General features: G+C 41.1%; 1 protein-coding gene across 1 annotated transcript in view; it reads right to left on the reverse strand.

Moving 5' to 3' along the window:
* The window catches only part of KIAA1217 (KIAA1217 ortholog), a 356,326-nt gene that overhangs the window by 323,713 nt on the left and 14,119 nt on the right, over nt 1–18,494 (reverse strand). The window contains exon 2 of the mRNA XM_030226706.2: nt 11,733–11,830. Coding sequence (XP_030082566.2) covers nt 11,733–11,796 — 64 coding nt within the window. The 5' untranslated portion in view covers nt 11,797–11,830. The remainder of the gene's footprint in view (nt 1–11,732; nt 11,831–18,494) is intronic.

Genomic DNA, 18,494 nt, shown 5'->3' on the forward strand with positions numbered 1-18,494 from the left:
TACAACATCTTATGGAGAAATTAGATGAGAGATGAGGTCCTTCAGAGGCTGTGGTCCTCAGACATGATGCCTTAACAGATTTTCAACAGGTTTCAATTTTCTCCTTTTAAGAAAAGAAAAAAAAAAAAGTGCACATCCAAATGTGACCTAGAACTCATTTTCCTTCAAAAAATTCACAGAAACTTATGACAGCAAAAATGCCTATGCATTTCTACTTCCCCTTCCTTTACTAGTCCTATCTCAAAACTAAATTTTTCCACTAATACTTTCAAGAAATTACTGCATCAACAGCCTGACAAATGCACTCTTGAGGAGTGTGAATGACAACAGCCAGGGAGCCGGGTTCAAACTCTGATAAATTAGTCTGACAAAGAAGATTCTGAGACCTGCATAGAATTGCAAAATCAATTTTCCTCTTGAGTCCATTAGCAGACCTGAATAAAATAGTTCTGACAAATACAGCACATTCTGACTGACCACAAAAAAATTCAACATTGAAATGCGATCTGAAGGCACTCCCGGAGCTGTATGGAAAATAAACATCTGAGAGCAAGGTTCACACAGGACTGACAGAAAACTAGAGGTAAACTTTCAAATCACAGCATCCACATGCTCTGGATTCTGAAGCTTCACTTCTCTGCCTAAGCACTGCCACAACATAGCAGAGATGTGACAAAAGGATCAGGTGCACATCTGGGAAGTGGGGCTGGGCCAGCTCTACACGTCCTCTCTGGGGCTCGTCTGCATCCCACAGCAGCCCTGTGGGCTCGCCTGCCCTCACACCCTGCAGTCCCCTCCCACTGCCAACAGCAGTTTGCTGTGATTTGTTAGCAGAGAAGTCAAAGGAGAGAGAGGAAGCAGTTCTATTCTGGCTTTACTGATTATCTTGTCCTCAAAAACCCAACACATCTGAGGCTAGCGCTGCAGCAGTGATGACTAACCTGGACAGCTGCAACATTTCTGCTTACTCAAAAAGAACCAAGAAACTGCAATAAAAAAGACCAAGAAGATCAACATATGCAAGCATCCCAAAGAGAAGCAAGAATAATTTTAAATAGGGCAAAACACTTAAACAAAAGCAAATATAAATAGACAATAAGAAAAACCAAGTACATGTTAACATACTCATGCCACACTGTACCTCAACACTACAACCAGGGCTCTTCAACTTTTATTGATTTTATTTGGTAGCTGTGTCACATAGAAAGCAGTGCACACAAGCTTGGGAACCCTTCAAATTGGCATTTCACCAAAATAAAAAGAAAACCTTAAGTTTAAACTCTCCCTTTGACACAAAACAAGGTGTACCACTGTAGAACACGTTGCAGCAGGAACTGGTCTGGGTTTCAGCTGGAGAATGAAGCCCCTGAAATTCAGATCTGTGCATCCAGTCCCAATACAAGAAGAAGAGAGTGGACAGCTGGGCCTCTCTCCAGCCAGAGGAGGTGACTGTGGTCCAGATGGCTGCATGTCCTGACATTTCACTCCTGTACAAGACTGTAGCTAACAGGAGCTGGAGAGAAATGGGGCATTGTCTTGTTCTTTCAGCTATCAAACTTAAGAGCTGGGCAGAACGTGATAGAATGGCTTGGATTGGGAGGGACCTTAAAGATCATTTCATTTCAAATCCCCTTCCATAGGCAGCGGCATCTTCCACTGGATCAGGTGTCTGGTCCATGGATACAATTCCTTCCATCATTAGGGGATCCTAAGCACGTATCCTGATCTTGTGGAGTATGCTCTGAGTGCCAGGTGCTCCAGGACAGGGTCTCCCCTTTCCCCTTACCTTTCTTTGGGGCTCTGCATCAAAATATACACACCCTGCAAAACAAGGGGTGTGACGGGGGGGCTCTTGTTCCAGGCAAGTGGTCACAACAAACAAAACCCAACAGTACCACCAAACAGTTCCACAAACCTGTTACTGATGCCAAAGGATGTACCTTCAGCAAAGGATGTACCTAAGCACCTTCAGCATCGAGGGAGCCCCTCTAGCCACAGTTCAAATTCTGCTGTGAGGCAAAGATTAGATTTGAAATTTGATTTCTTCCTTCAGACATTTTACTTATTAAGGTAAGGACATTTCAGTAGGTGGGTCACTGAAATGTTGTAACATGCATTATAAGGAATAATTTTTAAAGCACATTGATACAATAGCCACAGAACTGTATCAGCAGTGCAAGAAAAGCCCACACACCAATATTCACATATTTTATTAATATATTATAATGAGACTAAAAGCTCACATACTTTCAGATTCCCATAAGTATAATGTGGGATACATAAGAGGATGAAGATTGCAGGAGCTATGAGTGTTCTCAGGTCCCTGAGTATAGTAATACTGATGGCTCTGGAATAAGCATTCCTGTGTACACAGCACTATTTTAAGGTTTTTCACATCTTCTGATGGTTAAAGTTTCACATCTTCTCATTTGGTTAAAGAGCCAGAGACAGAGTTATCAGGTTGGGCAGTTGTACTGTTTTCCTTGGGATAGTTGGAAAAGTATTTGCTGTGCCCATTTTTTAAACTCATGCTGCATGCATGCAAGAGACAGAGCAACACTAAAAAGAAGTACTACCACAAGAGAGGTGGAAAAGGAGGATGGCTCCCTTCAACCAAACAATATATTCATCAATCATGCAAAAGATTTTTGTTGGGCTTTTCTCCTATTTCCATGGCAAGTGCTGCCTCTCTGGCATAAAACTCATCCCAAGGGACTACACAGAGCTTTCCCAGCTTTCAGCTTTAGTCAGCATCACAAACCAGCACTGCACTGCATGAAGGAGGCTCCCACCCAAAGACTCCACATGATGCTACCGACTTTGCTGTTCATGATCATCTTCCTGCTTTTTGGGACATAAAGAGATAGCAATTGAGCAGTTATCAAAATCTTGACTTCAGATTTCTGACCTGTTTTTAAACATAGGATGGACCAAAGACTAGGCCTAAAATAGTTAATGATTTTCCTACAATAAATGTGGATGTGTTGAACTACTACTGTATTTCTAAACTGAGGAAAATTTCCCATTATGTACTATTGAAAAAACCAATAGCTGTCAATTAAGAGGCTGCAATAACTCCAGAGAGCATTTCTGTTGCCTGAAAGCAGGCTTAATGTGATTTTGAGTAGACAGTCACTACAAAAATTATTTTAATAGTGTGCTGGGCTGCTGAACTCCAAATCATGCAAAAGACACAGACAGCCCCTAGGAATTTCAGTTACCAGCGGTACCTGTGGCACACATGCAAGCAACACTGAGTTTACTTATTCATTGCAGCCAGTGAATCTGATGAAGCTGATTAAATAACTTAGAGATTCCCAGAGAATGAATCCTGAATGAAATTATACAGCTGCAACTTCACCTAGGTAAAGCAGAGTAATAGGCAGAAACAAGCCTCTAGCAATTTTGAGGATGATTTTTTTTTTTTTGTTGTCATTCAAAGTATCATTAAATGATGGAGAGCGGGCATTATTTATTAATTGGGTTGTTAATTTAAGAGTCTTGCTAAAGACCAGCCATAAGACCAACTGCTTGTACATAAACATAGCACTGTAAGTAGAGAGTTTTGTTTTGGAGGAGGTACTTGCAATGCTAATCCATGATTTCCACTTAGAATTAAATCCTTTCTATGCAGAAACCCTTGTTATTAACATGCAGAAAGTGCACTTAAGTTGCTTATAAAATACCTATTAGGAAATGACACCTCTCAGAAAAAGAGCATACAAGCTGTGCTGGAGGGGAAGTTACTGATTTTGCCCACTATTGTGCAAGGCAGAATTAGCAAAGATATTCATGGCTGGAGCACTCCACCAAGATGAACAGTTCCCAGTGCAGTTTTTCCCCTGTTCTCACAAGGCATATTTCTCACCCTGTCTGCCAGAATTCAGATCTGTTTTAGTTACAAGACCATCTGCTTTTTGAAAGGCTTTTTTTTTTTTTTTTTGATGACAGATGGATGAGGTTCAAATTCTTGTTGTAAACCAGCAATGAAATTTTACAATTCATTGTCTCTGCAGCTTACTGTCTTGCATTAATTACTTGAAAGAAAGAACTGTCATGGGAAGAGACAGTTTTCCGAATGCATACAATTTTTAAACCAAAATAAGCATATAAAATAAAATTCTGATGCTTTAACTACAAATGGCCTAGCTACAGGTTTGTAACCTAGTTCTGTAATTCTGTATTGGCTCAGGTTTCTCTTTCATGTACCAGAATAAAAGGATGTGGAAGCAGAGGGAGTACTTTGAGGAGCTATCTACAGTGTTAGATAAAGCATCATATTTTTCCCTCAAGAGTTTCACAATATCATCTGGCTCTTTCAAAGTCTTAGTTCTTCAAGTCTGATGTTTGCAGAAGAGACTCAAATTTTAAAAGTTCCCAAAAAACCCCAAAACAATAGACTTTTAGCCCTTAATATTAAAGGAATAGAAACATTAAAAGTTGGTAGACAAATATATGGGTTTTGCTTAAAATCTTTCATGCTTTAAAAAAGGTCCCCATTTTTATTTCCCTTTTAATACCATTTTGCAGCAACAAGCTTGGAACAACAAACAAGGATACCACTAAAATGTAGTAAAAGAGTACTCACTAATGCCATGCTGGCAAGTCTGGCAAGCCTTGATCTGCAAGCCATAAATCCACCAGCTCCCTGGTACATACCTCAGGAGGAGGGAAGTGTCAGGAAGTGTGTCAGGCACATGGGATTTGGGTGTCCCATTGCTGACTGCAGCTGTATCAGGTCTGTGCTCTGGCTCCAAAACAACACCATGAGGTTGCCCTCAGACTCAGCACTGCCCCATGGTCAGGGACCAGCCCCTGCCAGGCACACAGCCCCAAACAGGATGCACTCCTAGATCAGGGAAGAGTTTCAGGCAGAGCCCCATGCCGGCTGCTCTGCTGTGACAGGAGCCTTAATCAGTGTGCGGACAGGGCACGGGCTGGAGGGGAGCCAAAGAACAAATAATCCAGCAAAAAGCTAAACACCCCCAGTTCACCTCCCTAGGTTATGCCACAGACCCATTCCACCTGTGAAAATGGTGAACTACCTGCCAGGTTTACATTAATTTCTCACCAGCAAATGAGTGGAGCCCACAGAGCCACAGGCCCCGGAAGGGTCACAGCCGGATCCCAAACCAGGCACAAACGCTGCAGAAAAATCCAGCCCAGATCAACAACATTTGGAATCTCTGTCCTTTATTATTCGTTCACTGTGGCTCCTTTGTAGGCTTCAGTCTTGGTTTCAATGAAGTGACTGTTTTGCGAAAAAGAGAAACTCTAAGAAGCAGGGGAAGCGTGACAGCAGATATAGAAGTGAAAAAATATCCAACAAGTGTTTTGCTCCAGTTACTTCTTGATTTCACAGAAAAATCAAAAGCAGATGCTTTATTTACTGTTCCCATAGTACTGTTTACTGTGCCTTCATGTATTTCCTGAAGTTATTCCCATTTTTCCTCTCTCATTTACTAATAAAAGAAATGAAAGACACAAATAGTATAGACATGGAAAAGAAACAGACAGATGAGACATTCTTCATCATGTTAAAAATAATTTTCAAGACAAAGTCCCTACTAACCATGCTCTTCTCTGAGAGTAAATACCATAATTACTCATCACAATGAGTGCAGTTCTAGATGCTTCCAAGCCTTCTAGAACTCCCAGGTTTGTGGGTTTGGGGGTTTTTTAGTCTTTTTTAAAAACCCACCCTAAATCTAAGTACATTTTATTTACACAAGTACTTTCCAGCACTGCCCTTATGACTGCTCAGCATTCACATCCACTCTGGAGCTATGACCATTCTCCATGCATTCTTTTTAAATCTTGATTATTTTAACAGAAAAAGAATACACCAGAAGGAATCTGTATTGAAGATATTTGTCCTGAAGCCATATTGGATCTAAAGTAGTCAGGACTGTATATTACAGAAGCAGTTAATTTAAAATTAAGATAGAAATAAAAATGGTACAGAGCATTTGAACATCACTGACAAACCTGACTGCTGTAACATTTTCCTCACATTGTCTCATCATCAAAATTCCAGCACTCGTTGTTTGTTTTTTTTTTTTTTCCCAAATGCTGGGATAGGCCAAAGGGTAATTTTAAAACAACCCAGTACAAGATGTTACTGACTGACACCTGCTGCATTTTACAGCATTTGCTTGTGCATCACACTGCTCCACAACATGTTCTTCTTAACCTGGGTGGCACTGACAGCCCTGCATTCTGCTCCGTGCATCTCGACAGATATTTTCAAGAAAAAAGTTGATAAATCATTTCTGTCTCCCTCAACATTCAAAGGGCAAATAACCTCTTGATACTTCAGCAATGCCTCAGTTCATGGCAGAAACTGGATGGGAGACTCCCAGTGTTTAGCAGAGGATAAGTGATGCTACTGACCTCTCCTAGGCTGTGGCCAGCAATCAAAAACATCAGGAGTTTCATAGCATGCCCCTAGACCCTCCTGAAAACTAAAAAGCTGTAGGAATAATACTTTAGCTTCAGAGTTAGGTAGAAAACTAGCAGTAGAAAACCAATCAAACAGAAAATTCAGAGAGAAAGTTGACACAAAACCAGGAGGGAGCTTTGAGGGAGAATGCAAAGCCTTTCCAACAATAAACACTCTGCAGAGGAGCACTGGCAGTGCAGGTTGGGATGTTTCCTGAAATGGTGAAGATAAGAGAGACACAAAACACCTTCAGGAGAAAATGCAGAAGTGAGGGGTTGGTCCGAGGTTCAAGCTACTGACACAAAATATCAGATCTCATCCTGATTTGGGCAGGAGGCCCTGTACATCACAGCAGACTCACACCAATGTCAGTGCTGCAGGAATAACAAACACCAGCTGATCATTACCTGGGGGACATTGAGCAAATAAAACTTCCTCACAGCAGCAATGGGAAACCTCTCTATCCTGATACCCCCGTGTTTGGCCCTCATATCTTACATTAATGGAAAGGACTTCAGCTTCAGACTAGGATCCAATGTGTTTCCCTAATTACACTCCCCACTGCTAAAAATACACATTCTTCTATAGCTCACTGCAAAACTACCTACCCTCCTCAAGTTCACAAAGGTCATGAATCCACCCTCCCCTATCCAAGAGGAAAGCAAACATCCTTCTTGGAAGGAGTAACCAGATGGGCAGAGTCCAAGACACCTTTGCAGCTCAGGAGTAACACAGACGAAGAAATCAAGCAGTTCCTCAAGATGCCACCTCAGGGCTTGCTATGTTAAAAGACAACACTTTTCTCCTCCTCAGAAGATTCTGTAAATCCTCTTGAATAGAGTGAGGGAAAGAAAAAAAAAAACCCACCTCCTCAGCTCTTGATGATGGGAATCAACACCCAGCTGGGTGAGGATTCTGCTTCTCAGGCTACAAGCTGGGGTCTGTTTTCATCCTCATGTGCAGATGTCTCTGCCTTTAAAATGGGAAAAGGCTCATTGCCAAAGGAGAAGCATGGTGCCCTGGGGCTCACCCTGAGGGGTCATACACTTACTGTGCTAACACTGCCCAGGTCGTGCCCCTGGCAAGCACTGTGCCCAGCCTCTGAGGTCACTGTGATGGTTGGCAGTCTCCTTATGGACATTGCAGTGGAAGACATGGCATTTTTACAGCCTGGGGAGGAAAGGGTGGAACCATCATCTCAAAGAGCAGATAAATTTAAGTCTCCAATTAAAACAGACAGCTTTATGATTACACCAAAAATGTACTAGGGCAGTGCTGAGGGCTACAGAACTGAGGCTACAGCAAGTGGTAAATGAATCTGCTCCAGCATGAAAAAATAAGGAGGAACACAGAACCTCTTTATCACAGCTCTCTTCAGTGTGTCAGGATCCAGGAGCTACTAAGAACTACATCTTGGAGCACAAAAGGTAAAAAGAGTCTTACAGCATTTCTTTTTACAGGTCATTTGCCTCTCTCAGGATGTTGCACTCCTCAGAAGAATATTTTGCAAAATTTACTTAATATATATATGCAAAAGGTTGCAGAGATAAGGAAATGCTCTCAGTGCCAAGTCTCTTGACTTGCCAGGTGTGAGAAAGAATCCAAACTGATGAAGTAAAGATGTTCACACATACACGTACTTTGTAAAATACTTTTTTAAAAAACAAGATAGAACTTAAAAGATCAGGAAATTGGGCATTTGTTCAGGATGCAGTTTCCCCCCATACAATTCAAGCACCTCACAAGAACATCTGTGACACAAGTATCCAGTCACAGGATGGGCAAAGGTTGCAGTTATCCCTGAAAGAAAGGAAGGAATTAAAATTTTTAAAAGTATGAAAGGGCTGATAAGGAAGTACCACAAACTAAGATGTTTCCTTTGATTTCCAAAGGAAGGTGAAAGCAGAAGAGAAATGCAAAAAACACACAAGACACACAAAAGAACAAGGAGAGAAAACAATCCTGAGAACAACACACTGGCAAAGGCAAAATCTGTAAAGAAAAAGAATTCTGACTCATTTAAATGATTGAGAGAAAGTCAAAATTGTTTATCAGGTACAACTGTTTTGCTTATGCACACAGGCACAGGAAAGACACAGTGCAAATACCTTAGGCACACTATCAAGGAAAGTCAATTTCCAACTTGGGCATTTAAAATACAAACACCCAACATAAATATATATGCAGAGATAAGGACTCAGAAGGAAAACTTGAGGTAAAAGGTACCAGGAGCACACACATACACTCCCCACCACACTCAGAAAAAACAATTTGAAAAGCAGAAGTGGAAAGAAAAACACCCTCTGAACATGCAAGTTTGGTAAATGATGAGCATGTAATGCAACTAATGCAATCTATGTAGTGAATATTCATAGCAGCAAGAAAATACCAGTAAGTAGCCACAAAGAATCACAAGATTCCCTTTAATCCCATCATTTTCACAGGGTTGTTCAAGAGCAAGCCCAGGAGTGGTGCCAGGGAGGGAGAGGTAGAGTAGTGCCAGGTTGATGAAGCTCAAGCTGCTCAACAGCTTTCAACTCCAGCTAACCCAGCTACTGGAGTTGGTCCTTTCAGCTCCTAAAATCACTGTACTGGGCTGCAGCAAAACTCCAGCTCACTGCTGAGAATCCACACCAGTTCAGCCAAGGCTGGGAAACTTCCACGTGCTACAGCTTTACTCCACCACATAGCCATTCTCATTTTGAGATGAGGTTGCCTAAAATAAACCTATTTCATCTGGTATAACCAAACTGATCAAAATCAGTTATTTTCAAAAACAAGAATCAACACACAGTGAATGCCAGTTATGGCTGGTATGTGTGAATCAAGTGACCCCCCAAAAAAATCTACTACTGGAAAGTGTTTGCATCATTAGAAACAGCCACAAAGCAAATTTCTGCTAAACTACATCCACCCTCTTCCAAATAAAATTAATGAAGTGAATAATAAACTGTGGAAATAGTTTTTTAAAAAAACCTGAAAATATTTCCTTAAAGCAGATACAAAATGCTGTAGTGTCACTAACCAGAGATAAAGACTGAGACACCACCTTCCTAGACCCCACTTCAAAGCTTTGCTATCTCCCAGCTTTGGCTGGAAGCAAAATCCCAAAGGAGAGGTAATTTTCACATACGAAACCTTCTTTTAAAAAGTGCTTCAGATTCAAAGAAGGTGTCTTGGAGTGACTCAGAGTCTGTCCCTTCAGAACTACAAACACAGCAGTAAGGTGAATTTAAACTCAGCCTGTCAAGACAGCCAGTAAGAAATGCAAAGTATGGTGAACAGACACAGCTTCAAACATTTGAGCTAAGAGCATCACAAAACCTGATGATAAGGTAACTCTACTGGTCAGATCTCAAGATGAGAGGAGCAGGTTGCTGACATCCACCCAAGAGGCAAATAAGAGTACAATCCCTCTGGGGGCACGGATTGCAACCACAAACCTCAAAACATTTATTTTGCCTGAACAGGACCTGGTCATCAGTTCAAATGATTGTTGCCAATGTACTGATACTGCTCTGCTGACAATGATTTCACACACAGCTTCACATCAGCACGGATGACACAACAATTCACATTTCTTCTCAGCAACAACCATCACCCACCACTGCTGCAAATCCTCCAGAGACATTGCTCCAGTGCCCCAGCCCTCAAGCACCAGAACAGCCCACAGACAGTGCTTTCAAGATCACAAAGTGGTCCAGTTTGACAAAATAACTTATTAGCCCTGACCATGCAGACAGATCTCTCAGCCATTCAGCTTCCACCCCTGGGGAAGGCAGGACAACGGGCTCAGACTTCCTCTGAATTTGTGGGCCTCTAGACAGAAAAGCCTCTTCTTTGCAATCATCTTCTCCCAAACAAGATGATGGGACAAGACAGGAAATAATCAGTTAGCAACATAGCTTTTAAAGATCATTTCCTGGGAATCAGACTATTTTTCAAAATCAGCAGCATCTCTACCCCTTATTTCAGACACTAATGATGAATGTCCACCACTGGATAAGTGAGATGGCACTTCCTAAAGCAACTACAGTAGCAGATCAAAAAAGTAAGTATTTGGCCTTGGGGAATTCAGAGAATCAAAACCCATTCTTGTCAGAAACTAAATGAAATCCCAAAGGCAACAGTCCATCAATAATCTACAAGTTTCCTAAACCAAAGGTCTGAGGAACTGTCCCAGCATCAGACTGCAATATCAGTATAAAACAGGATAATTTCTTCTTAGCTGTGCTTGCTCTTCAGGCTTCAGACTGCCCAAGACAGTTCTTTGTTGTAGAAAAACCGAGAGAATATTTCTTCATTTCAGGTACACCTCTCCTTCTTTCCATATATACAGTTAAAGTAAATGATCAGGCGTCAATGAGTACTTTAATTGCCCTTCCTCTTGGACAGCTGGATCAATTCCTAGAGCTATTCCTTTAGATGCATGGGACTTGTTACCAAGGCTGTTAGAAGGATCTAGGTCCAGAAGTCCACAGTTCAGATTTATTCCCAAATATGACTATGACTATTGTAAGCGGAGTTTTCTGTGTCTCACCAAGACTCTCCAGCAACATAGTGATCACTGATAAAATCATAAAGAAAACTCCAAGTCCAATTCAGGCACAGAAAACAGCCAAATGCCTCCCTTAGAGGGTCAAACAGGGGGTTCCAGCCACCCATCACACCTTACTTTTGCAAGAGGGAAATGATACAAGTGAAGTAACACATAGAAAGTAATTATTACATAATAATTGGTAAAAGTAATAATTACATAAAATTTGTTAGATGTAGCCACATCTAACAAATTTTAGCAGTACATGGAAGATGTGATGGGGCTCATAGCACATGAAGGAAATCAGCAGTGTTCATGGCAGGAAAAAAAAAAAGTTTTCCAGAAATTAATTTTTTTAAAGAGAGGAGAAAGAGGGCATTTCAGATGCACCTCCTCTAACCAACCTTCCTCACCCTGTGCTTATCTTCTGTGTATATATATATATGTATATATAGAGAGAATGAAGGTATAATTCACAACTTAGTGAGCATCTCCAGCTTCTGATAGTTCTGCCCCATCTACCCATCTAACACATAATCACCTCTCCAGAGGTAACTGACCCAAAGCATACTAGAAATAAGAAACACATGCATCCACCACTTCCCAACAAACAGCCCTCCAATGCACATGAACCCAGGAGAGAGTGCTAAGACACACAAGATGTGTGATGAGACCAGCCCACGTCACCAGGTTTGTGAGGATGGGCCATGGGGTGGGCAGCATTTTCCAGGCCCAGGATGAGGTTTCACTTACCCAGCTCTCTACAGGGCAGCGCCACGCTCCAGCGGGGCGGCCGGGCGGCTCTGCCATGAGGCATTCCGGGGCATCACAGCACAGGAACTTCAGGAAACCTAAAACAGGGAAGGAGTGAGTCAAGAGTGGGTGTGCTGAAGTCCCTCTGGAAACCAGCACTGGCAGCCTCCCACAGACAGCCACAGCTGAAAACCCTGCAAACAACGCTTCATCGAGGCTGACTACCCAAAACATTGTTTGTTAAAATGCAGTTAAAGCTGGAAGTATGAGCAATTTAATAGCTATTCACTTCAGAAAAATATTGCAAAATCAAGTATTTTTAACCCAGCAGAAATGCCCTGCAGCAGCTGGGTGACAGCAAGGAAAGAAAGTCAGGTCTTTGAGTCCTATTCCCCCCACACAGGCACCCACTCCCTTGCCATTGTCTCTGATTGGAAATGTGATTTTCCCTAAGATTAGAATGCCAGGTGGGAATTCAAGGAGGAACTGTCTGTATGTCCACATAATGAATGCATTCCAGAGACAGGGAAGCTGTGATGACTGGGACTGACTTTGGTACAGATGAGCCTGCAAAAGGATACAAAATGCTGGAGTCTGGGCCAGCTGGTCCCCTAAAGTTGCAGGCAGCTTCCACCTGGGTCGCACCCTCACCCTTTCCCCAGGCAGAGATGCCTGCAGGGTACATCCAGTCTGAAGACAGGGAACACACACTTTTGGAGAGGTGAGTACCTGCACTAAGATCTGGTCACGTGAGAAATAAAATCCAAAAGTATCCACAGAGGTGCTTTGTAGCCTTGTAATTGTGCATTCTGCAGGCCAAAGATTACAAACCTATGCATTTCTAATTGAACCTGCTTGTGGTACCCTTTAGACCTGATTATACTATACACTGTATTGGCAATATTTAGATACTGTATTAGCAATAGATCTAACCACAACCATCCACATAATCAGTGAAATACTTCTCACACCCGAGTCTTGTCTCTACTACTCTGCCACAGGTTAGCAAACAAATGATCCAACTTTTTAAAGCATCAGCTCCCCTTTCACCCCAAGGCAGAGCTGACATATGCCCAAAGAAATTCTGACCTTTCAGCATTTCTCAAATTTTATTTCAGCTTTATTTCACCCATACCCATTTCCAAGCTTCATCTATTTGTTAGTTCTAGTCATTTCAAATACAACATTATATCTAGAAGCAAGAAAATAAAAAACAACAACATTATTTTCATCACTCAGGAGTATTACAAGTTTAAAGATTATCAATGTCATTAATATGATTTAGGTTCAAGGTGACAATATCTTGAAATAATGACCATTATTAAAAGTACACCAAACAATGTGGATCTACTGAAAGGCTGAGATACAATTAAACAAATTTCCCTTTAACTTGCATCTAAGTGGTTTAATGGATATTTCCCAAACTTAAAGACAACATTTCATATTCACAAAGCCTTGTAGGCTGATAAACACAGCCTATGATCTCAAAATTTCAAAACAAAAGTAGTTTTAAGAACACTGCTTGACAGTAGGGAATCATTGGTCACACCTGCCAAAGGGTGGCCACATTAGGGAGCTTCCCAGTATCCTAAGGGAAAGCAAAAGGCAGAATCTCAGTGCCTCTGCCTCTCCTTGCCCCAGTTTCCCATCAAAAGAGCATGGCACTAGCAAAATGCTCCAGTATTGCCTCCACATCATTTTTCAGAACAAGCCCAGGCAATCTGTTAGCAAGAATCACAGATTCACATCTAGGATTGAAAGGGCCAAAGTACTTGAACATGTACAAATAAGTGAACCAGGGGAAGGAAAAGAAGACAGAGAGAATAGCTGGGTTTCTGTCTTCAGAATTGAGAATAGCAACACTGCTTATTTAAACCAGAATGCAGTCTACACAATCACAACTGGCAAAATCAAAATCTTTTGTACAGGCTATACTTGATTAAATTAGTTTAATTTTCACTATAAAATTAAAAAAATAATTACTGGTTAAAAAAATAACATAAAATATCCTTTATCTAAGGAGTGCTGTAGTTGGAGGAGAACATAGTTCATTCTTCATACAAAAAAAGCAGAGGCTAAATTGCTTGAACACAAAAGATAACTCAAATTCATCTACCAAGTTGTACCCAGCAACTCTGTAATAACTGCATACAGAACACAAACATGCTTTGTTGAGAACTCACAATATCTAATCAGCTATAATTCCAAATTTTATTTTCCATTTGTAAATTACCAAGGGAGAAAACTGCTCAACAGGGATGTAAAATAATATTCTAGCTGGAGATATTTTGCTAACACATAAGCTGCTACCCAACCCTTCTCTAATGCCTGCAAGGCTCTTCTGCTTCAGAACTTATTTCAATTGTTAGTTTCTCTTTGAAGGTATTTCAACTATAACGCAAGCAATGCTCTAATGAATTCTCAGTGCTGTACTATCTTTCCCAAACAGTTCTTTTACGTCATCTGCAAATTTGGATGCTGAGATGTACTTGCTACACTTGTGTACATCTCTATTTGTGAGGAATGTCAATATCATCATCAAGTGAGATGTTTTAAAGTTTCTAAGCTTAAAATGAAAAAAAATAAACACACCCAAAAAAAGCCCCAAACATACACCCTGTACTGGTTGATTGCTTGCTCACATTAACCTGTTTTGGCAATTAACCCTTCTCACCCTACTCCACCTGCCCAGTTGCTGACTGGTCCTGCACAGGTCTCTGGAGCCAGGAGAGGGGGTTTGCAGTGTCCTGCAAGTGGCACAGCCCAGGCAGCACCACACCAATGAACTTCACCCCTCTCCCTTACACGGTTCATCCTCTGAGTAAGAAGATTTGGTAGCTTGCACTCCTCCCCAAACTTGCCTCTGTGAACAATCATTTTTCAGATTCATGAGCAGTCACTGCCAACACGAGCTGCCCTAAGGACGTGACGTGCTGGATACCTCAGCAGAAAGCAGATGGCAATTGTCTCATGCTTGGAGCATCCAGAGACCACAGCCCTTACTGCTAAGGGACACTTCTGACATTGTCCCATGTCATGCCTTCCCTGTGATGGCATCTGGATACATTTTGCCACCAGTTAAGGTCCCACTGTGACAAGGACCCTTGTGGAAGGGCAGAGGCAGTGGCAGCATAGCACAGGCCTTTGTCTCCTGCTGCAGCAGTGACAGGCAGGCTTTTCAGTGAAGGAAGAGTATTGTCAGCTGCATCTGTACACTGAACTATCCAAAACTAATTTAAGAAAGTTAAAAGGAGAATATTATAAGAGGAAAACAAAAGGCTACTGGTCTGCCTTATGAAACAGATTTTTTTTTCAATAAGCTAAAAGATGTTTCTTTGAGGCCAGCGGTCAAGGGAGCAAATACCTCATTTTTACCAGCCCAACTGCAAGAGCCATGCCAAGCTCACTAAAAATGCAAAGGCAAAAAGTCAGCCAGAAATTCCCTCTATTCCAGAGCATTCAAGTATTTTATCAATGAATGAAAGAATTAAGCCAAAATTAGAAGTCTTTTTGACACAGATAATCACCATCCTATGTTCTTTGAAGAAAAGCAAACATTTCCAGGTTGTAAAAGAGCAATGACAAAAATGTCTCTTCCTGTGTAAACAGGAGCTGACAATTTTATACAATAAATAATGCTATTTTATAATACTAAGTACAACATCAGCAACACAGTAAAGTTAACATATTATCACTAACAGAAATCATCTCTGTTCTCTATTAATCTGCATTCTTTATAGATGGTTATTTAAAAAAATTAAACATGAAACTGAAAGGTTATCTATGGCCATATTAGCAAACATCTGCTTATAATTCTGATTTCATGTTTGCATGCTATTCTTGGAAAAGCAACCCTTTTTAAGATATACCAGATGTGACCAAGTGTTCTTAATGGTAAAATATTTGTTTCAGCAAGATAAAAATTCAGGGCCAGGAAAGAAATCACATATTCTGCAAAGAGCAACTGCCTGATACTGCTGCTGCTGAATTCTCCAGAGGAAAAGTGTTTCTGAAGGGGGAAAAATGCAGTTTATTTAGTGTGCCACTACAGATAATGACTCTTATTTTTAAATATGAGACATTCAAATGTATAAACATGGACTCACTTTCAACTTTCAAGCAGAGAAGTTTTGCATTACAAGAGCTGCATCACCTATTCACTCTCCAGCATGGGTACTGATACAGTAACCTTCAATCTCCAGAAGCAGCAGCTTAAGCAGCCTTCCACAAACTGACTTTTTCCCCCCAAATGGCCTCACCAAGATTTCTCCTGCTCACAACAAGAAAGAAACAGTTAACTGTGGAATGGGAAGGTGGTGTAGGCAGCAGATGAGAGCTATAGCAAGCAACATGAGGGAGTTAATGTAGATCAAACCAAGGAGAGATGAGCTGTTCAGTTCTTTCTTACTGTCTCCCTATAACCTAGTAACTGTTTAACCTATTTCCTAAAAGTAATAATTTTTAAAAAGGGTTCTGGGCCATCAAATTATTTATTAATTTTGTTTGATAGATATCCTTTGAATGAATAATACTGTTAATCCATAGGAAATAGATATAAAAAGAAAATAAATTAAATTAACAACATAAAATAGACTAGCTGAAGATGAATTTAATGGCAAATAAAGAGATTAACAATTAAAATTAAATTAGGAGTATGAAAACTTCTTTATGCATCTCAGAACTCTGAGCTACCCCGGTCTTTCAAGACTCACATTTTGCTTTTCAATTGCTCACCCCACTCGTTTACACGCATCTTCAGACTCAGATTAAGTCTCCAAGAAGGGAACACACCATCCTCCAAAGAAAACCCTGGGAGGTACAAGAGTTTGACTCTGGTGGCCAGGCAGAGAGGCTGGCAGGTCCTGCCCCAGAGGTGCAGGGCCAGGGTGCTCACCAAGCCTCCGCATCTCCCAGCCATGCTCGTCACGGCACCGGAACAGGTTTTTCATTTGGACCTGTTGCCCAGATAATATTTGGGACCTGCAGGAGATTCCTTTCCACCACCACACTAGGGTAAAAAAACACCCCAAAATTTGTATAAGCGTGTTTTGTCCTCTTTGCTTCCCCTTTCATGAAGCACAAGAATTCAAACAGGATGCAAATGACACAAAAATCTGTCACCACACACACAAGAGGCAGGTCAAAGAGCTGCCCCATTGGAAGAGGGCTCTCTTGAAGGGAAAGTTATGCCTCAGTGAGCTATATAAAATGTAGCTAATTGAACTGCATAGCTCAGTGTAAACAGGGAAGAGCCTGCTTCCACTTCCCAGCCATGGACCAAGCAGAGATGGTGCTGCAGACACAGAACGAAACAGAGCCCACCTGAAGCCACCCATGCAGGGAGGCGATGGCTCAAGGACTCTACCTGGGACAAACAGGCAGGATGATGGGAAAATTAAAAAAAAGAAACAGTAGCAATGAAGCAAGGGCAAAGGAATAAAAAGACCAGAAATCATTAATTTAATGCAAAAGCACAAGCAGATCTGAAATCCTTCCAAGCCTCTTAAGTGATGATGTGCGCTTTTGTAAGCAGAAGTAGCTCTTAACATACTTTCTGCTTGAAATGGATTCCTCCTAATGGAATTCATTTCAATCTAGAGCTGAACAGCTTCCATTTTGGATATATGAAAGCATCCAAATGGTGTTTCTCACACACCTCTGCACCTTTGACATCATTTCAGATGCATCCCAGACAGATGAGCAAGTCTTATACACACACAAGTGGTACATTAGCTTCAGTGAACAGGAACATCTGCATTTAGCTTTGGTACCTTGAAATCAGTAATGTAGCCAAGAAAAGAACTGTTTTCAGCAATCAGATAAGTCATGAAGCTATTATTAATTCATATGGTTTCAGTCTCTGTTATTTCTTAAAATTCTTCCAGATAGAATCATTTAGTTGGAAAATACGTTTGTAGTCATTGAGTTCATCCACAAACCTAACTCTGCCAAGTCACATTTAACCATAGAAATCTAACCATAACTGCATGGCAAAAGCCAAAGAGCAAGAAAAACCTACCCTTGGTGAAAGTGAGTAAAAGGGCACCATACACTTTATAAGAGTCTTGATGGACACATCTTAAAACGCTGTAGAAAGTTGATTACCCCTAGAAACTGAGTCATAGGAAGAACACCTAGACTCCTCAGCCAGCCATCAGCAGGGCACAATTGAATTTGTCTTGCCCTGTGCTCTATCTGCTTGGAAAGACTTACTAAAACAATGTTTTTATTTAATGTCTTCAAGTATACATCTCAAAATAATGTGATTAATTGAGAAATACACAAAGACTTCTTCCCTCTTCTCCTATTGGCATTAATTTATTCAAAATAAATTTCTCAGCTCTATCTGGACCACTAATTTTCACACTCAAATGAAAGTATGTCAGCAAGATAACTGGTATTCTTCCTAATTCATCATGTGTTTTCATTTGAGTAGCATGATTAAGGACAGGAGAGTGGAAATAAAACACCGAGTGCTATACCCTCCCTCTGTCTGCCACCCTGAATTCAGAGTACCTGAAGACGGTAAAGCACCAAAAGACTGGAAGCAAGTCTCCCACCAGTGCTCCTGTTATTATCAGCAGCAGAGCTGCATTGATTCTACAGCAGCAGTGGGAGGTTTTCAAAGAAGCTGCAGCAAGTACAGAAATGCCTTACACAGCCAAACAGAAAATCTTCCTTCCAGTCTCCTCTGGCTCCAGACTAAAGAAGCAAACTCTAAATCAAAACAATTCCTGAGCACATTGGGAAAGGCAGATGCCT

Source organism: Serinus canaria, chromosome 2, assembly GCF_022539315.1.
Source record: "Serinus canaria isolate serCan28SL12 chromosome 2, serCan2020, whole genome shotgun sequence".
Classification (NCBI taxonomy): Eukaryota; Metazoa; Chordata; class Aves; order Passeriformes; family Fringillidae; genus Serinus; species Serinus canaria.